The sequence below is a fragment of the Columba livia genome, chromosome 21 (assembly GCF_036013475.1).
Source record: "Columba livia isolate bColLiv1 breed racing homer chromosome 21, bColLiv1.pat.W.v2, whole genome shotgun sequence".
In the NCBI taxonomy this organism is placed as follows: domain Eukaryota; kingdom Metazoa; phylum Chordata; class Aves; order Columbiformes; family Columbidae; genus Columba; species Columba livia.
The window spans coordinates 3,069,518-3,090,372 of record NC_088622.1 but is presented as its reverse complement, the minus strand read 5'-3'; the positions used below and the strand labels follow the sequence as shown (position 1 = coordinate 3,090,372).

Genomic DNA, 20,855 nt, shown 5'->3' with positions numbered 1-20,855 from the left:
CACATCATGCTTCACTGCTTTGCAAATGCGCTGCTGGAAAGTACTTCTGTCTGTGGCATTCCTACCCAAAAACCGATGGCACTTATGTAGATGTAGTAGCCAGCTCAACTGCTGCTCAGCTGCTCACAACTGTCAGCTGGTTGTGTAAGCTCCAAAAGTACAACTCCTTTAAGGCCTTCTCTAAGATGCTTTATGGGGAGAACCAATGTTTATGGTATTTGACAACCCCACAACAGGTTGAATAAAACATTTTTTCTTCTGTTTAAACCTTTGGGTGATGAAGTTCACTCTGTGTTTTCTTTACATTAGATAAGATATGGGGAGGGAATTGTGTAAAGGGAAGGGAAGAGGTAATATGCAGTAAGGTCAATGTGTGATATATGACGGTGCGTCTGCTTTGTTGGTGTCAGAAGTGCTGGGTGCTCTCCCAGCCAGTGGGACTGGACTACCTTGGAGAGCTTGCAGTCCAATTTAAGATGCTGCTGCTGGACATCTCTGATCCCATCTGGGAGAGAAGAGCTGGCAAAAAGGTAATGAAAGCTCTGTTAAATATTTTAATTGCAAGGAGAAGAACAGAATTTACTAGAGTGGAGTGAGTAGAGGGCTTTTTTTTCTTCATGTAAAAGGAAAAGTGCAATATGAAAGAAAGGAAGAAGTTGCACTGAATCTGGCAAAGAATGAATTGTTGAAGTCTTTGGAAGAAGGAGCAGGTCTGGTGTACTGTTGTGTGTGTGCTTGTTTCTCACCGCACAGTATGGGGAGAAGTTCAGTAAGTGATATGTGTATTAATTCCATAGCTTTATCTTGTTTTGATGTGGGGATTTAATATTGCTTAAGCCAGTTATATTAGCCAGGCCTGGGGAGATCCCAAAGAAGATTCACTTGGGCGAGATGTGGTAGATTTTAAATATGATGCCTTTTAAGGAATGGGAGGAGATGGTTGCTTTAGATTTTCTTCATAGTATCCTTAACTGTACCATGTTTTATGGAGTTTTTGTGTCAGTATTTCTTGGAGTAGATGACTGAGTGACAGACACAGCTGTCCTGCAGATCTCAGCAGTGTGATAACGTGAACTCCTTCCTGAATTTTCCCTGTTAGATCTGAGAGCTTTTGTGCTTCCTGCAGCGCAGGAAAGCTGGTGGAAAGAACCTGCTGAGAGCAGGTCTGGCTTCCAGCTGCAACATGATCCCAGGGCTACAAAACTGCTGCTGCTTTTTCACTTGTCACCTGCAATAAGCTGAAAATAGCCTGTTACCCGAATGGCTGTGTCCCTCTGAGCTGGGTGACTAGCTGAAAATCAGTTGGGTTAGGAACGCGGCTGTCCTACAGTTCAAAATGCTATCTGATCTCAAACTAGGACTCTAACTTTTTCCCTGTCATTGTCAACAAGTGGAGTTTTAAGCACGATTTTTACCAGTCTCATGGTGTTTTACAGAAACAAATTGCTTGTGCTATCTATTCTCTCGGTTGTGCTCGTGACTCACTGCAGAGGTATTGTCCCGTTTCCTTATTAGCTGTGGGGCTGGCGGGACGTGGGGTGGAGTCGTAGCTGTATCAAGCAAGCCGGAACTGTCTGGGTTTGCAGTGAGTCTGAATCATGAAACAGGTGTCTGCACCTCTCCGGAGCCTCCGCTCACCTCGCTTGGGGTGCATCGGGTCCAGCAGCGAGAAGCTGGGGTCACCTGGGAGCCGAGGTGGACTCGGGTACCACTGCCAGCTGCATCATCTGCTACCACAGACCTGTAAGAAATGGCTAAATATCTTTCCTATCTGGGGTCATGGCAATACATTTAATACGGAGAGTTTCTGACTAATAATAAAAGGTGAAGAGGAGCTGTTAAGCAGCTTGTCTTGTGTTTGGGGAATTAGGATGCTCTAGGGAAGAGAAGAAAGTGATGGGAGAAACATGATAATAACAATAAGCATTGCTAAGAGTCACAGCCTAGAGCCATTTTCTGGTTGATTTGGTAGCATATCGCAGGAGGTGCAGTAGAAGATGGGATAATACAGCACAAGTCTGAACATTTTTGGAGAGACTAACCCAAACCTCAGGGTCCACAAATCATAGGAACTGTATCAAATCAAAGTCAGAATTTATGAAATGTATTCTTATCTTAAAAAGGGAAACCTGCCTGTAAGGTTATGAGTCAGGAAAACTGACTGTATTTGGAGAGGCAAGATGCTTTCTCTCCTACCTGAAGGTTCATAATAGGAAAGAATGACACCTTCTTTGGGAAAAAGGAGAGAATTTGCTCTGCCACCACCACTGGTGCTTTGGTACAGCTTTAAGATGATTTTTCTCTAGGCCACCAGTTCGTCCTAGCAAGCATACTAGACTCAGCTAGACATTCCGTCTAATTCTGTGGTTTAGAAATAGGATTGACTAAAACAACCTGTATAAAAGACATGGAGCATCTCGATCTAGTTTTGAAGTTGAACCAGCTGATATCCAGGAGTCTCTCTGAACCGAAATCTTTCTGAAGTGTGAAAACTGTCATTTCATCTTTTTTTTTGGTCAAACTTTCTCCTGTTGCTGAGCTTCACCCACCAGTTTCACTGTAATTCTTCAGGTACCAGCTCAAGGCTTGTGACTAAGTCGGCTTGAAACTCCACTTGTTGACAATAGGAGGATGACACAGTGCTGGCAATGAACTTGAAACCAATGTGCTTAATTAAATGAGGCTTATGGTATCACATATTTCAGCGATGACAAAATGATTGCTGCGGATCTTACCTGGCAGGGCTTTGTACCGTTCTTGGGATGCCGTATTTCCGTAACAGGAGAGGATCCCCATCTTTCACACCCACCAGCTGGTTTTAGAGAAGAGATTTCTGTATCGGCTGACTCCTTGTAGATGATTCCCTGGAGCGGGATGTTTTCCTTGCATGCAGTTGAGCGGTGCTGATGTGGCATGTGGCACTCCCTCTTTTCTACTCTGGGTGTTGGGCATGGATTTTTTTGGGCTGCCCTTCCTGTGAGGCCTGAATACAAGGCTGGTTTTGATGCTCCATGTTCCCCCGGAGTGTTTAACAGTTACCTCCTTTCCTAAAGCACTAGGTAGCAAACAGCAGAGCGGAGCTAAAATGATTTGAAATATTAAAAGTAGGATCACCATCCTGCTGCATAGATACAAGGTTGTTCCCCAAAACATCTTTTCCCTGGCCTTACCATGCTTAATTTTTAGTGACTCAAAGGAGGGTTTTGCAGTTCCCAAAACAGCAATTCTGCAGTCCCGTGTGTCCCCAGAGGAGGATGAAAGATGAAGTATTATAGTATCTCCCTCTTCTGTACCAGATTGTTTTGCTCTCCTATAGTTGTGCTTGTCCCTGACCTGTTAATTGCCTTTGAGATAGTCTGGTTTGTTCTGATCCTGATGGGAAATGCTGGAGGGATGATTAGGTCATTGTTTAAACAAGACGGCTGGTTCCAGATTGGGTCACATTTTCAGGGCAAGAAGGTGGGTGCTGTTGTCAAGTCTTGACTTTTGATGTGTTGGAATTGTTTGCTTTTTTTTCCTCAGGTGAGAAGGTTACGGTCAAGAAGTTATTTGTTAATTAATTGGTGCTGTCTCCTGGGACACAGGAATGGAACCTTGTTCTGTTATCGCTGTGCCTGGTGCGTATTGTTGTTCTCTGCTGTGCTGGTTTGATCGACGTGCAGTTACAGCTCTTCACCTCCGTCAGTCTCCTTTGATATTATATAGAGGGCACGAGCTTTTCCCGTCACCTGCACTGTCATCCTCTACAATAGAAACCACTGAACTTTATCTCATTGCTCTTGCAATAAACCAAACAGGTTTGTCTCGGGTTACTGTATGTCCTTTGAAAAAACATACGCACCCAATTTCGGGCCATTCTGAAGACTCTGTGATAGCCAGGAGGTTGGAATTTTAACATCTGCTTTTCAGTTCAAAGTGTTTCAATTCTTTCATTTGGTGCTTGTGCCTTTCTTGGCAGAATGGCAGGTTTCTGATACTTATTGGATGATCAAAAATATAGTTTTAATGTGACCAAAACAGAGTGAGAGCAAGAAAACTGAGTCTTAGCTCTCTCTGTCTTGCTATCCAAACACTATCCAAACACTGAGTTTTCGAACTTGTAACCTGGTGCATTAGGAGGGGGGACAGAATATACAGATGTAGTGTTACTAGGGGATCACTGAAAGAAATAAGAGGCTGAAGAAAGCCAGTGAGCTTCTAGCCATGCAGCATGTTTTACCTTTACACACGTATGTTGCACAAGAGGCCCCCTGAGTGATAAACCTGCTTGTGAGGCTGTGATGCAAGGGTTAAGGAATTGCTTTGCCCTGAAGGTTGTGTCTTACATATTCATGTGTTTCCAGGAACTGAGGATTGCAGGAGTGCCAGATAACACCCTGTCATGTGTATCTCAGGCTAATCCCCCTGTAAAACTCAAATGGCTTTAGTATAAGTAAGTATTGCTCACTTTTTCATTTGTTTTGCAGATGATTGTATTCCAAGTGAGTTCTCTTTCTAACATATCATATGTGTGACCTGAGAGCAGAGCTGTGCAGTCAAGTGAACCCCCAGGAGCTGAAAGTTTTGTGTCTTAAACTGTTAAGCATCTGGAAACACTTTATTGTTCCACTGTCTTGCTTGAGTGCTGTTGTGTGAAACGTGGGAACTCACTGCGATAAATACGATTGCAGACAAGTAAGCTGGGTTTATCTTGTTAATATTTGTAATTCCTAGAGGCCTTACCTAAGACTGGGGGTAAGGGGCAATTTATGGTTTTGAGCATTCTCTTGCTTGAAAGCTGTTTTCTTTAGGACTGCTGCTGTTGCTTCATGGAGTCTTTGTTTGTCCCCAGGCTCTTGCCTTCGGTGAATGAGAAGAAAGGATGAGCTCGAACAACCTGTCCCAACCTCCCTCCTTGCGCGATGCCAGCTGTGAGTGTTTCTTTGGCAGTGTCTTAGCTGGTTGTTGTGAGCAATAGTCAAGGAAGCAATCAGCAAGTATACTGCCCTAGAAGTGCTGCACATTGTTGGGCCTGCCTCAGATCTCTGTGGCTTGAGAGGTGGATGGGGATGCAGGATGGGATGCTGCCCAGCTGTGCGGTGTTGCACTGGGGTGTCTGGTGGAGCACGGGGGTAACATGAGAAACGCCACAGGACGCTTGATCACTGCATCAGAGACAAGAGACCAAGAAAAGAGAAGATAAATGTGTTGCAAGTTACTTTGCTTTTTCTTTGTCCTTCCCACACACATCTTCCCGAGAGTAAGATATTGTTAGTAATGCTGCAATATTGCAACACTCGATATTGGGAGAAGGGGCTGTTTTTAGGAAGGATTCATCTGAGCTTCAACCTCAGGCTGATAATGACAAGTGAACTTGGCTTTGAGCCTAGTGTGGAGCAACTCGCCTGTAGTCACTATTTCTCACATATAGCCCATGTTAAACTCCTAATTTAAATTTGAAATGGAAAACTACCACAACACTTGGAGCACACTTTAATACATTGATTGTGCTGGCTTGATTCCAGTGGTGTAACTACATTCTGCCTGCAAAAAATTCCCATTGCTTGTGGCTTTTTCGAGAGCTCCTGGCTTGAGTTCTTGTGTGATCTATGCAGCCTGACTAGACATTCTTGATGCTACTGGAAAACTGCTTAAAATGACGAGGCATCTCTCCTTGAAGAAAGCAAAGCCATTGTGTTTGCTAAATGGATCTGGTACAGTGCTCTGGGGTGGGTGATGAGTGTTTTCTCTTTCAGCGGTTGTGTACACGTGCTCTGTGGTTCTGGTGCACTGGTGATGGGACACGGAAGGCTGCATAAATCCAGCAGGTTTTACACTGTCACACTTGCCTCGGGGCTGTTCTATCCCAATGCCAAGCCTGCCAAGAGCTGGAAATTTGTTACTCTTAGTGGTTGCCTGTCATGTTGGTCTGGTTGAAGAAGATAAGGGGACCGCATATTTCAGTCTCCTAAGAATCACGAGGAGCCAGGTCGGAGGAGCAGCTCACATGCCAGGATTAGTCGTCAGATGCTGAAAGGAGCCCTGTCTGCATGGGAGGGCGTATTTCTGTGGGATGCTGAACAACAGAGGCAGGGGAAGCAGAACAAGGGTGCGTATTAATCTAGACGTGGCAGCAGCAGAGAAAGTCACAGTACTTGGTCTTGCATAATCAAAGTAAAATAGGAATTCAGGCAGCACTTGTTAATTCCGGAGGGCCTAGAATAGTCATAAAACTATGAAATTTTGCTTTGTACATATTCTTTATAGCTTAAAATTACTGTATTGGCTACTTCAATATATTTCAATTCTGCTTCTAGAAAGTCTGTTCTCCATGTGTAAAATGGTCCCACTGCACCAGACTTGCAGTGTGACCCTCACATGTCAATGCCAGATTCCTCCTAGTTGACATGGCAGTACCTCGTTGTTCTCGTCACAGAGCTCTCTTGACCCCTGTGTTTGCCAAATAAACCCTTTCAAATCTCCAAAAAGTATTTTTCTGAGAAGAAAAGACATGAGACTCAGCTACAGTGTCTGCACATATTTAACTGTCTTGTTGCCTAGTGTTCTTAGTAGACGCATAAGGAATGTATTTTCTTGTGGATTTTTGCTCAGTTCTTCTAAATTATTTGAAGAAGTTGTCATCTGGAAGGGGCAGCTACCGAGAAATTGTTGTGAAGGTGATGATTTTGGATTTGTTGAGCAGCCCGAGATGTCTTTTCATCAATGCTATATGGAAAGCTGTCTGTACTAGTGTCCATCCAAACCAGAATAGATGGGGTTAATGAAGTCAAGGATTAGGTCCTTAATCTGCACCAGGGCTGCTAGAAATGTAGATTTCTGTCACATGCTAGAAAAAGCAACAAAAGACAAACAGGATTTTTGCCTCTCTCAGGAGCCTCTGAACCGCGCTCCCCCGGCTGCCTTTCCGTGAACCCCAGGATCAGCTACCCCGGGTGGCGTAGAAAATGGTCTGGTTCTCCTGGAAAAGCTGCTCTCTGGCTTCTTCTATCATGTTACAATTCCAGAGTTAGGTTTATGCTTCCAGAGAATCAGGTTTGTTACCTTTCGGCTAGATGTTCTCTTATACATGGTGTTTTGTATGGGAATAGCCAGGCTACGCAGATCTGCACCCGTGAAACGTTTTGCACGAGGTGTTTTAATTTTACATTCTTAGAGAAGGGGGTGGGAGTTGGGGTCTTATTGCCCCCAGGCTGAGCCCTGAGAAGCCAATGAGTTCAAGAAACAGTTGGACTGACTTTCTCGCGAGGAAATGTATGGTGATTTGAAAACTGAACCATTAAAGGGGTTTTGCCGAAGCTGAGACTCTAAAGGCTGATTTTTTTTTCCTGGTTATTTATTATTTCTGTACACATCTACTTTTTTTAAATGGGTGTGATGAAACTGGACTCTTAATTTTTTCCCAGGCTCCTACTTGAAACTGCCTCTATGTCTGCTGTGGGCATGATGCAGGGGTGGCAAAAGGTGACCAAGGTCCGTCTGTCGGTGTCAGAGCTATCTGCCTTCATCAGACATGGAGATATGGTGGAGAAGCACCTGTTAGATCAGGACAAATATCACTGTCTGGAACAGCAGTGACCTCTTGTGAGGATGGCTGGTTATGCCACCAGTTGGAGCGAGATTATTCTGTTTTAATTATGTCTGTGGCCTCAAAGTGAATGCGGTAAAGGGAGCTCGGGTTCTCTTGGCTGGGTACCGGGAACAAGCAGCTATAAATGGTGCTGAGTCTTCTTTGCATGTATGTGCTCTGAAGCTGTGATGTGAAATAGGGCCCTGTGCTTTAAGAGCATCTGAAGGCGAAATTCTCAAAGGAGAATTTTAAGTTTGTATGTTGCTTTATGGTAAGCTAGTGGCTTAGATTTTTACTTCTCTCTCCTCTGAGCTACACACGCCTTTGAGTTGTCATGTATCTCTGCGCAGTTTTCACATATTTCTATTCTCCGGACAACTGCAGATTCCATAGGATCGAAGGTAGGAATGTGTGTCTGGGCAGAGACAGCTGCACCGCTACTCTGCAATTGGAAGGTAACTATATCAGGATGACAGGAATGTCACTGGGATGCTGGGTGGGGGGTGTCTTGCACATGCAGATGTCAAGAAAATGAAAGGCAGTAGGAATTTTTAGTTAAAAGTTACGGAGTGGCAATAGTGTAAAACTAGAGTTCATTCGAATACTAGTTACAACTGTACATAGTTGTAAAATTGTGTGTTCTAAATACAAGACTGATCAAAAGAAGTGATGTAAAATGTTGAGAAGAACCGCTTCTCGGTGTGGGAGGTGGGAGTGTGAAACTGAAAGGGCGCCATGCCTGGAAGTGATATGCAAACACTGAACAGTATGGGCTTTGAAAGATGTTTGTCAGATGTGTTTTGTAGGGTGCGTTAAGATGGCTTTAGGGTGCTGAGAGCAGCTTGGATGGGGGATAAGGCACCTGGCTGTACAGGGCAGAATAAACCTTGTTAACAACTGGGTTCAGCAGGGACCCCTCATGGTGAGGGAGCTGGGAAATGGTTAAACAGTGTAAAAGAACAAGACACTGAAACAATAACAGTGTCCTTAGGAAACCCACTACATCTCAATCCACGTCAAAGGTACAAGGAACCAGTTGTCTGTGTGGAAGTCGCTGAAGTATCAGGCAAGTTGGAAGCAAAGGAGTATAAGATTTTGACTGGTAAATTCTTTGGAGGGAGAGAGGAAAGCACTTTCCTACCACATGATAGCAAATACTGGATTGTGTCTGCTCATCGTCTTCTGCTTCACAGGGACGCTGCAAGAGTTGATGCTGGCGTGTTTCAAAGTAAAGCATGTGGAAGGTAAAGATAACGCGGGTGTCACCTGGGGAGGGTGACGGAGCCGGGGAGGGTTTGCTGGCCGGGCAATCTGTGCTCCTGGGTGTCTGACCCGCTCTGTGTCCTGGGAGTTCTGCGAATGGCGGTACACGCAGTTCTGGCCGGGGCAGGCTGGGAGCTGTGCCCTCTCCTCGGGGAAGGTGTCAGCTGCGCCTTTTGGGAGACAACAGTTAAAATAAAACAGCTTTTATTGCTGAATCGGCTCCTTCTGTCACGTTGCACCAGGTGATCACGGCGGGTTGGTTGGTTTGTTTGTAATGTAAAGAAGTTGTTTCAGGGCGGTGGGGGACGCCGCAGGTTCTCTCCGAGCGCCCCGTGGGGAGCGGCTCCCAGTCCCGGGCAGCCGCAGGGATTTCCTCCGGCGAACCGTGCCGGGGGGGCCGGGCTCACATGACGGGGCGGGCCGGGCCGGGCTCCCGTAGCCCCGCATTGCTCCGCCGGCTCCCGGGCTGTGCCCCGCCTCGCTCCTGCCCTGTCATCCCTTCCCTTCCCCGCAGCGGGTGTCTGTCTGTCCGCCCCCCGCCTGGCTCTCCCTCCCTCGCTGCCGGGACCGCCGCCGTGTCCTTGTCCCCGTCCGCCGGCATGCCGGGGCCTCTGCCCCCCACCCAGCTGTACGCCTCGGAGCGGGTGGTGGTGCTGGTGTCCTGCGTGCTTTCCTTCCTGGGTTCCAGCCTCCTGGTTTGCACCCATGCCCTGTGGCCGGAGCTGCGGACTCGTCCCCGCCAGCTCCTGCTCTACCTGTCGCTGGCGGATCTCCTCTCGGCCCTCTCTTACTTCTACGGGGTGCTGCAGGACTTCGACAGGACCTCGTGGGACTGCGTGCTGCAAGGCGCCCTGTCCACCTTCTCCAACACCAGCTCCTTCTTCTGGACCATGGCCATTGCCCTCTACCTCTACATCACCATTGTGAGGGGCTCGCCCACGGGCACGGGCTTGCTCTGCTGCTTCCACGCCGTGAGGTGGGTGCTGTCCCGTGTCCCCGTGAGAGTAGGAGGTCTGGACCCCATGGGTGCCCGCCCTGCGGCCAGGGGCCCCCGTGTCCCGCTCTGCGGTGAAGCGCTTGGATGGTTGCTCGAGTCACCTGCTCTGTTCTTGAGGATAGTGTGTCCTTCTCAAGTTCCTTTTAAACGGGGATTTTGCTGTCGTTTAACTAACTAGCCCTGCTTATGTTTCTCCCTCCTAAGAGAAGAAATGGAGATGTAGAAAACTTAAATTTTGCTTAAGGTCACATAGAAAAATCTCTGGCAAGAGATAGTGACTCTGAAAATCCTGGCTTCTGCTTTCCCTTCCCTCCTGCAAATAACATCATGAAACTTGTGTTTGCAATACCTGTCTGCTGCTGAAACTCCTGTGTTTGGGATCTGCTTCCATGGGTTCCTGTTTTCCCCGTGTCAGCCTGCTCCGTAGATCCTTCCCCTCTGCCCAGGCAGGTTGCTGTAATTCAATACTCACAGAAGAATGTAGCCGACAAGTGAGGAGGCTGCTAGAGAAGCACTCTGAAGGTTGTTTTGGTGTGTTTGATTGAAAGCAAGACAAAACAGACCACAGTGTAGCTTTGTGTCTCAGTTCTGCTATTTAGCAAGCTGATTTTCCACATCATGTTTAGTAAAAGCTTTAATTATGCAATTTGAGCTTGTGGAATCATGTGCTGAGCAAAACAGTGATCCTTCAGTCCTCTGTGCTGCCAAGCTTTTGCAATAAATTATAAGAGGAATGATCTGCTTAAAAACAAAAAAAGTCAGGGCAAGTAGTGAGTTTTCTTTGGTTGCTTAATCAAATATTTGTCAATATAATTTGTCAATATGTTTTCAAACAGCATAATTTGGGAGATGATTGAGCTAGAGTTGAGTCCAGGGAAAGGTGGGCCAGCAAAAGACATCAAGGCCAGGTATGAATCAGAGGAACCTCAATTCCTGCCCTACCTCTTCTAATTATTGCCTGACAGCCTGAGGAAGCCCCAGGTGCTGGTACAGTTAAAATAAGATGCAGTGAGACAGTGAAGTTTGGGTTATTTGCCTTCAAGTGGATAGAATTGCACTATAAGAATTATGGAGAGGATGGAGTGCCAGTGAACTACCACGTGTTGCTTAAAGAACAGGAAAAAGGAGTCTGACTTCTTCATGGGTGTGCTGTCTGCATCAGGCTGCATCAAAGACCTGATGCAAATCTGGCCTATTCTTAATGTTCCTGTCTGCTAATCACTGTTGTGTGATCTTTATCTGTAACTTCTCCATCTGGTTTCATGCTTCTCAGCCTCATCAGCTATGAAGTGTGGAAAGAAAGAGGCAGATTCATGGAAATAATGTTGGCTGTAATCTGTGCACTCTTAAAACTGTAAAAATCCTTGAAGATTGCTCTGACCTTGCAGCAGAGGAAGAGAGTGTTCAGGCAGCTTCCTCTGGGTGGGTTTGCTAGGTTTATTGTCATCTCTTCATCGTCAAAATAAATGCCATCTTTTGGTCTTGGTACAGATCGGCTGCACTTGCTGTGTTTAAGGGCTAATATAGATGGCTTTCGTCAAAGATCTGTTGCCAGTTCCTGCGTTGTAAATGACTCCTGTTCTGTGTTCAAACCTTCCTCCTGCTTTATGATCCGTATGAGAAGCCAGAAAACAAGAGAGGACCTGTTCTCTGCCCATCCCCTTGTGACACATCCTCTCCTTTCCTTCCCTGCGCTTTTATTGTTACCTGAGCACTCAATCATAAAATCACATCCTGGACATGGTGCTTGCAGATGGCTCCACCTCACACTTCTCAGTGCTTTTCTGCAGCTCTCTTAGCCTGAAAATCCCTTCGTGCCATGTGGAGAGGAGCTGCTGCAACCCTTAGCAAAAGATACGAGTACATACATTAATTGCAGAAGGCAGGAGAGGGAGGAGAGGGCAAAAGGAAAAATGGCAAAGGGTGGGTGATGTTTTAAGGATTTAAAGATAAGTTTACATCATTTTTGTCTAGGCAAGAACCTGGGATATATGTGTGTGTGTATATATATATATATATATAAATTTTTTAATTCCCCCCCCTCCTCGCTTTATATGTTGCTAATGCAATCATTGAGTGACCATTGTGTGAAGTCATCCTGAGAGACACTTTTGGAAGGGATTCAAGGCAGGATGGAGTTTTTAATGCGTGTTTCCTCTTCACAAGCAGTTACTCATGAGGGGCAAGTGTGGGTATAGATGAATGAATACTCCTTTAATGTTGAGTATTACCAGAGGCTGTTTGTTCTTTAGCTGAGTGGAGCTGTCTAAATATATGTTGGAAGTCAGTACCTGAAATTTCTCTTTAGGGAAATGAGGATGTCACACTGGATGTGAAACCTGTCAAACAAGCTCGTTCCTTGTTCATTCATGTGGTAACACATCCACCTCTTCTACTGCTCCACTAGAGAACTACAGGCTCTGGTTTTGTTTTGAACTTGTGTTGAGCTCAGACCAGCTTTGCAAGCAAGCTCACAGTTAGCTTTGAAAATATTTATGTAGTTGTAAGGTGTAAGTTCTGGCATCCAGAGTGTGAATTTCCAGGTTACCTCACTTGTTCTGGATTTCCAAATATCAAGTATCATTTACCGGGGTAATATCATCTTTGCTGTGAGAGTACTGGGTCCAAACTCAGGGTGAGGAATGGACCAGAACCCACCTTAGGATTGTTTCTTGCTTTTCTTTTGACAGCAATTGCTGTCAGCCTCTGAAGTATTTGCATTTCATGGTCAGGATATGCAGGTGGTTAGAAGCATATATACACTTCAAAAAATATATAAAAATATATATATCTCTTATATATTGTGTTCATAACTATGCATATACATGTATATATGCACACATGTCCATGGAGTACTTGAGTACTTTGGTACTGCAAACTGTTCACAAACTTGTTGTTAGCTTGGATCCTTTTCTTTCTGGTCTTTACATATGCCTTGGTTGTATAATATTCTGATTCTTCTGTTCCTCCGTTCTTCTAGACGGATATGAAACATTTATATTTTCTAGTCCTTGGGAATCTGTTATTTTGGGGTTTCTAAAGAAAAACCAAATCACTGGTCTCAGTTCTCCTTTCCAGTTTACTGAACTGGAGATGAAGAAGTTCACTGAAACGTCTGTTGACTATCCAGATTCTTTCTAACTTCATGCTGAGTTTGTAATCCTTTGTCCTTGGTGTTGGTTGTAATCAATCCAATACACTATTTCAGTGCAAATTCCTGCCTGACGTGTGGCAGTTTTCTTCCACATTCTTCTTTTTACTAGTTAGATATATGAGGATTTTTTGAAGTCCCTTACCTACTCATCCGTTATTTCCTACTGTGGGCTCTCTCAGCGTGTCTGTACGTACTTACACTGTTCTATTTTATGTCTATACCTAGGAGTTTGACCTGGCTTTATCTTCTCATACAGTTCTTTCAGTTTCAGGTCACTCTGGAGATCATTATTTAGGCAAATTAGTTTTTAATACAGTTCCTTCTTCTCGGTGCAGGACTCACTGGTGCTTGTGTCCCTCAACACGGTTTCGTTAAGGAAGTGCAAGTTCTCTTGAATTCTTCACCCTCGCATGGTCTGTTCTTCAAGTGTACAGAAAATCTAATCTCTTTGAATCCCTAACCATTGTTTCCACGCAACTCACCGTCTTTGCCACAATGAGCCTTGAGTTGTGTAGAAAATGTTATGGCAGTGGCGATGTTTGGAATGTTTTTAGAAAGCCTGCTCTGATAATAGCATGGGGAGGGCTTCCCAAAGCAGGACTGTCCTCAAATAACAGCACCGGCTTGGATTAGCACTGGCTGTTCTGAACCGAACATTGAAACAAAATGTTCTGAACATGCTAAAAGGTTGATTCTGATTTTTTTTTTTTTTACAGCATTATATTGACTTTTGTGAGTAGGCGAACCCAGACATTAAGAGTAGAAAATGGGGTGTTTTTGAGATCTCATATCATGGGATTATCTCTGATTTTTTCAGCTGGGCTGCGGAATTTGGGTTGATCTGGTCTGGGCAGCTGCTGGCTGCCTACAGAGACTGTTTTAGGAGGAAGAGCCTTCTCGTGTTCTCTGCAGCTGCTCCAGGCTGTGGGTGAAAGAGAAGCGTGAACCAGGGAGGTAACGAGAGCGATGTGGAGATGGTTTTGGTTTCTTTGCATCTGGAGGGACCAGCGGGATTACGCTGGAAGCTCAATCCGAGCACTCGCTGGGGTGTTTGTGCCATTTACTCAGTGTCCCTTGTCCCTCTTAAGGATCCACAGAACCCTTCTCTGAGGATGAATATGGGAAGGGCGGGTGATGCATTTGGTTGGATGCAGGGCAGTGTTTCCATTGAGGAGTAACGAGTGAGTTGTACATCACAGGCTGGGGCAGGCCTGTAAAGTCCTGGGTATTGACAGCTCCCGAGAAAGGACTGAGTATTTTTACATTTGGGCTCATGGAATTTTTCAGTTCTTGCTCATGGCTTTTTTGTGGGCAGCCCAAGGTGCTGAGCGACTTAATTCATGTGTGTCACCGCAGTTATTTTTCTTCTAAATGCTTCCCTATATTTGCCTCTACTGCCGAGAGAGAAGCCAAAGCCAAAACACAGCTCCAGATTATGTGAATATGGCTCCTCTTTACACTCTTAGTTTTGTTGCTGTTACTGCCAGTGCTTTTCCTCAGGAAGAAACTTGCCTTTTGTCCTTCAGAAACTATCCTTTTGCTCTCAAAATATTGACTGCACCTCCATTTAAAAACAAAACCACTGATGGAATGAAATCGTGGATCCTTTATGTGCCAAGTGCAACAGAGGAATCAGACCGTGGGCTTCGGTTGCTCGTGTTCTGAAAGCTGCGAGTTGGCCAGCGGGACTTAAACTGAGAATGTTCCTGGCTTAACCTTGCTCTTTGTGTTCTTCCCTCAGCTGGGGGGTCCCCCTTGGCATTACGGTGGCGGCGGTGGCTCTGAGGAAGATCGGCTACGACGCCTCCAACGTTTCCGTGGGCTGGTGTTGGGTCAACCTGGATGCAGAGGATCGGGTCTTGTGGATGTTGTTAGCAGGGAAGGTTTGGGAGATACTGGCCTATGTGACTCTGCCAGTGCTCTACATTCTCATCAAGAAGCACATTAATAGAGCGGTGAGTATTTTGTGGCTTTCAGCTTAGGTTGCAGAGTTCCTCTGTCATTATACCCTCCTGTGCTCTGAAGGTTTTGCATGTTTAAGAGCGACACAGGCAGGAATTGCTTCATATCCCGCTGAAATGCATCCAGCCCTGGGAGAGGCGGGTACACCTGACTTGAGCCACCCGCAGCATCGGGACATGGTGACTTGGCATAAGAAGATTGTAAAAGCCTTTTGAAAACTTCAGGGGTTTTGGGATGTACATGAGTGAAATGTAAACACTACAGTACAAATTTAAACAAGATGTGAAGGACAAAATTCAGCTTTAATCAGTCTTCCACAGTTCCGCTTTTACCAAGCCTGAGATTGGCATCTGGATTTATCTAACCTCAGTCACTTTAGGATCACTAATGATAGTTTGCTTATGAATACCTATTTTGCACTAGCAGCGTGAAGCCCCATTTGGGAGTCTGGGCACTACAGCGTTAGGCACCAAACGCATACTGATGTTCAGCATCGTGTCCCAGCAGCTGCTCTGTGCTGTGTTGACCTGGTCATCCCCATCCAGAAATCACAGTGCACCCAGTAGCTTCTGCCATAGGATGTCTCCAGCCACCCTGATCCAGGGCACAGATCCCTGTTTTTGTCTATATGTGCTGGTATGGAGAGGTTTGCTGGCTTGTCTAAATCGATGGAAGCCATTTGGTGACAGTATGTGGTAGAAATCAGGCAGCAGGTTCTGCACAAACATACTGAAGAACTGGTTCACGTGGCTGTGAATTCCATGTGGAACTTGCTGGCTGTGGCCGTGGTAGAAGCCAAAAGTTTGAATAGCTTGAGAACAATGAGCCAGACTGCTCCAAACATGTATACATGTATATATATATAGGCCTTCCCAAGGCCAAACTCTTAGCTGCGTATTTACGAAGTGTTTGCCAGCAGCAATGGGGGCCAGGCCACGGGACCAGCAAAACTATTTACTGGAGCACCGCAGTTTTTTATATTGTTGCCACCTGGTTTCTCAGCAACTACGATGTTTGTTAATATAAAGCTTTAGTGGGACTCTGATAAGGCCCAGATATCTTTTATTTGCTATTCCTTGGCTTCAGGAATGTTTGCATTAGCAAGGGCAGAATGTGGCTGAAGACTGGTGCTCATAACTGTGTCACTTTTAACTTCCCAGAAGATGCAAAAATGTAGTTTGCTTTGGAAAGAATCCCTGGAGCTAAATGTCCCATGTGTGCAGTTTTTGTTCACGTTTTTGTCTCCCACCATCCACGGAAGCATGCAGATCTCTCCGAGTATCGCCCCATCCTCTCAAGAGCACCTGCATTGCAGCCCCGGACTTCGGTAGCAGATAAGAAGTTGATCCTCATCCCAATCATCTTCATCATCCTCCGCATCTGGAGCACCGTGCGATTCGTTCTGACCCTCTGTAACTCCCCTGCAGTGCAAAACTCAGTCCTGGTTGTCCTGCATGTAAGTATTTGCCAGGAAATACATTAGAAGGAGGATGTGGGAGGGAGATAAGGCTTTGTTACTTTTAATATCGCTTTTTTGTTGTAGGATACAGCACGTACAGTTAAAAATGTGTGTTGCAAGACATCTGCTCCCTTCTGGCAAGCGCTGTCTGGGATGCTCAGCAAGAGCTATTAATATTTCAGCAGCATCTAGCGGCTACAGAGAATAACTGCAATAGAAGTGATGGGCAATGCCGGCTGCTGGCAGGAAAAGCAGGCTCGGCCCAGCAGTGCTGGCTGTCTGTCCTTCTGCAGGGCTCAGCCTGCTCCTCCCCTACACCAGGCTACAGAAACAGCAACACACAACAGCCGTCTGGGCTGCTATTGGGTGCAAGGCTGATTTTTCTGGAGCTGTTTTTCTCGTGTAGGTGGAAGCTGCTGGCTGTCGGGCAGTATTATAGCTGGTCTGATGCTGTTTGCTCTCCTCTGGGGGTGCCTGTAGGAACAGCACCAGTTAATTTTTCTTCTTGCCCTTGCAGGGAATCGGTAACACGTTCCAAGGAGGTGCCAACTGCATTATGTTCGTCCTCTGTACGCGGGTGGTCCGGACTCGGCTGTTTTCCTCCATTTGCTGTTGCTGCTACGATGAGCTGGATTGGCCTTTGCAAAGATCAAACAGCTCCTGGCAGCGCCCAGAACCCCACAAAGACAAGGATGTGCCAGGTCCCGAACGGACGAAACCCCTGCTTTCCAGCACCTGAGCTGGGCTGTCGCATCTCGGTGTGGATTTCGTTCTCGGTAAAGATGTAGCATGAGTTTTTCCTCCCGCCCTGCCTGTGCACAGTGTGTGGGTGGGAACAGCTGTCAGCAGCTCTCTCCATCATGCTCCTTTGGGGTGAAACCACTTATAGAACCCATCCGCTCGCCTTCCCTGTGTGCCTGTTACTCAAACCTGTAAAATGAGGAAACAGACCCCGGCGCTGTCTGGCCCACAAGGACAGGACCCCAGCGAAAGCTGAAGAAGAGGAATTAGTGGCTTCTTCTGATGTAAAACCCCATGCACACATACATTTCCTCAGTATTGCACAGTTCAGATGTACTTAGCGCTCCAATTATTCCTCTGCCTTTGGAGCCAGCCCCAAAAAGAGGAAACAAAAGTGTCACTAACTTGGCTTAAGGGGAAACAAAACACCAGAAACACAGAAAAAACAACCACCCCCTCAAAAAAACATTATCAAAACACATTCTGTTCTCTATGAAGATGGCTCTGAATTCTTTCCTGCCAGGCATGGGCTGCAGGATTTTAGCTCAGATGTTTTGGAAGGTGGCTGAGGTTGGGGTACCTCGCTGTGCTTTAAGGAATGGGTCCATCGGGGCTGTTTGCAGCTGCCGCAAGGTGATGATGTCCCTGCGCTTGAGCTGCAGCAAGCCTGTTCTCCTGGCTCAGGACCAACCTGGCTGTGGGAAGATGGGCCAGCCCTGGATTTGAACTCTGCTTTGTTTTTAGCAGGTCCGGGATCATCCCAGAGGGACTCAGCCTGGGGAGAAGCACCACTGGAGTGGCTGAGCCAACAGAAGAGGTGCATGCAGATACCAGCTGCTTTGGTCTTGAACTTTGCTCAGGATCCTCTGGAAGACACTGTTTGGCTGTACTCCGACATTCTGGTCTTCCCTCCTTCCCCTCTCCCTCCACTCTACATCTTAATTGTTTGGGGTGTTGCTTTTCTGTCTGACAAGGCCAAATGTGTTGTGAGTTCTGGGATGATCAAATATCACGGTGACGGAAAACTTTAGTAGCTGCTGAATAGGACTGTCCTGGGCATGGATTTCAGTCCTGGTGCGTGAGGCCTTCCAGGGAGCTCCAGACCGGCTCCTGTTCTTCACTTGAATGTGGACTATGGTGTCCAAACATGCTGCTTTTGTGGTGGTGACGGAGGGTTCCTCTTGATGGTTTATTCCTCCTCCTTGGTGGTCAGGGGTCGTCATCATCAGGGTTTGTGGTGCAGCATGTTTGTTGCCTCCTGGGGAAATCTCAACTCTGCAGACTTCGATGGTGCTCGGGGTCCCGGGATGTGCCACCCGGCGTCCCGCAAGGACATCCCACCCCAGCAGCAGGAGGTGCCTGCACGTGTCTGAACGCCACAAGTCCTCTGCTCAAGCACAGGCTGCACTCGGTTCTTGCTTTGGGCACGTTGTATTGGAGCTGGGGAAGGGGTGGTTTTTTGTTTGCTCTTTGGAGGTTGTGTGTTACCTTATTTATAGCTCCTTATTTGCTTGGTTTTTAGACATTTTCTCCAACTTTTACAAAATAAAGTTTTATTCTTTACCAAGATGTTGTGCTGGCATGTTGTGTTGGGTCTCAGCACCTTGGAGAATTTGGATGAGAAACGGTTGCAAGATCTTCCTTCAGGTTTCTTTTGTGTCTACCTTAAAGACTAAGGCATGTACAGAGAGACAAAACCCTCCTACCTATTTGTAGATACGATCCTCTTCCTATCTTTTTTTATATGTATAGAAATGTAAACCTTTCATGAATCTGAGCAACCTGTTCACCCATGTGCGTTGTTGTAGTTCACTTTTACTGGCCTATTGCTATGAACTGTGCACAGAGCTCTGAGAATTGTGTACACGGGTCTTGTTTCCCTCAGGCTCAGTTGACCTTACGGGCTGTGGCTCTTGGCTATGTGAGATTACAGATGTTGTGTAATCATGAGATTACAAATTGCACTTTCTCCAGACGAGGCCAGGCTGTAAGGTAGGTGGGACTAATGTTGAGGAGAGCTGGTGCCATCCCAGGACTTGCCCATATAAAGAAAATCAAGTTATTGTGGGGGAAAAAACCCTGCGGTGTGGGCAGGCTGAGCATTGCTTTTTGTGTGAATGGATTAACTTTCCTCAGAATAGATTCAAATGTTGGCCGTCTCACAGGGCTGGACGCAGCCAAGACCCTTTGTGCAATAAGTGGTGCTGGACCGTGGCTGTATTCCCAACTGAATAAGGGACAGGAGGGCTGCACGATGCTTCCCATCTGGGATATCTGCTTTTATTCACTGCAAACTTAACTAGCTGATGCGGGCAGGTGCTTTCCCCAGGCAGGAGTTGGTGAGAACTTGGTGAGTTCACCTCTAATGTACACACACTATCACCACTGTTACACTACTTACCAGTACTGCTGATTACTTACCAGTTACTTACCAGTACTGCTGATTCTGATGTTGGTCATTGCAAAATCTTGTTCTTCTTTTCTTTTTTGTCTTCTTGCCAAGCCTCGAGTCTGATTGTGCCAGATGATCCCTGGCTTCAGGAGTGACCCAAGGTTCAGCTGTACAGGAGGAGTAGGACAATATCTGTTTTACTTAAAACCTACAAAATTTGTGCTTTGTGAACCATCTATTTGCAAGAAAAGGATAAATCTTCTTGTTGCTAAAGCAGAGGAACATCGTAAGTGATTTCTGATTGTGCCACTACTATCTCATAATGAAGAACAGTTACAGAGATGACACCAAGAGTATGTACATACAGGCAAATAATTCATTACTTAAATTATTATTTCACCTCAAAGGCCCAGTTGTAGTTCAGGACTGTGTATGGTATTGAATTAGCCTTGACTGAACATGCAGTTCCTTTCCAAAATTGCAGGCGAAAAGGCTGCTAATGTCACTCTTTTGGATATATATATGTACATATATATACTGTGGGATGTGTCCTGATAAATCTCCTTACAGCAAGCATTGCGATCAGCATTCTGCAGTGTGGCCGATTGCCAGCTCCTCGTCTGACCAGCGCTTTTCTATAGCTCACTGCTGATGTTCTCCAACAGATTTATTTTCTGGGAAACCAAGCTTCTCCTCTTAATTGATAGCAGGATTTCATAGGTTCCAGCTTTGGGCTGGGTGTAGATAGTTCCCCGCACACGTGTGAGAACTCTTACCATGGGGTGGACAAGTTGTGCCCCCACAGTTGCTTTGAAAGCCCAAGGAGAAGTTAATTCATCACACTCTCCTTTCATTGATTTTTTCCAGTGCCAATTTCTACCTTATGGATGTTACCAGGTTCTTGCTATGACTGGAAAATATTCAAGCCGTTCAGCTGCCGTAAGCAAATATTTAATCTGATAAAGGATTTCTGATGGCAAACATACACGTCCTGTTTGATTTCTGTATGTGTCAAGATTATTTCTTCAAGTTCAGGGAAGAAGTTTAAAGACCATGGTAGAGAATTCCCCTTTCTTACCATTCCCGATTTTCAGAGTGGCTGTCACTCTGCAAACAGCTCCCGGCAGAATTATACCATCTTTAAAGAAAAATAACATATTGAAAGCTCCTTGTAGCTTCTCTACCCCTGGGGCGGGATGGCTTACTGTTTATTTTCCTTCTTCTGGCCAAAGATCTGTGAAAATGTGAACTAAACGAGTTGCTGAGCGAGCTGTGACCTGTTTGTTTTGGGGTGCTTTGAGCAATGTTTAAGAGCAGCAC

The 20,855-nt window shown here is 45.9% G+C and overlaps 1 protein-coding gene across 3 annotated transcripts; it reads left to right on the top strand.

Moving 5' to 3' along the window:
* The first annotated feature begins 8,996 nt into the window (after positions 1-8,996).
* Positions 8,997-18,710, top strand: GPR157 (G protein-coupled receptor 157). Of its 3 annotated transcripts, none has more exons than XM_065037993.1 (5): positions 8,997-9,806; positions 14,723-14,936; positions 16,205-16,399; positions 16,920-17,160; positions 17,891-18,710. In XM_065037993.1, the coding sequence occupies exons 1-4, from the start codon at positions 9,238-9,240 to the stop codon at positions 17,139-17,141; spliced, it is 1,200 nt and encodes a 399-aa protein (XP_064894065.1). In that variant the 5' UTR covers positions 8,997-9,237; the 3' UTR covers positions 17,142-17,160; positions 17,891-18,710. The 3 variants fall into 3 exon arrangements, with proteins under 3 accessions (XP_064894065.1, XP_064894063.1, XP_064894064.1); XM_065037991.1 differs by having other exon boundaries at positions 16,920-17,178; XM_065037992.1 differs by having other exon boundaries at positions 16,920-17,178; positions 17,888-18,710.
* The last annotated feature ends 2,145 nt before the right edge of the window (positions 18,711-20,855 follow it).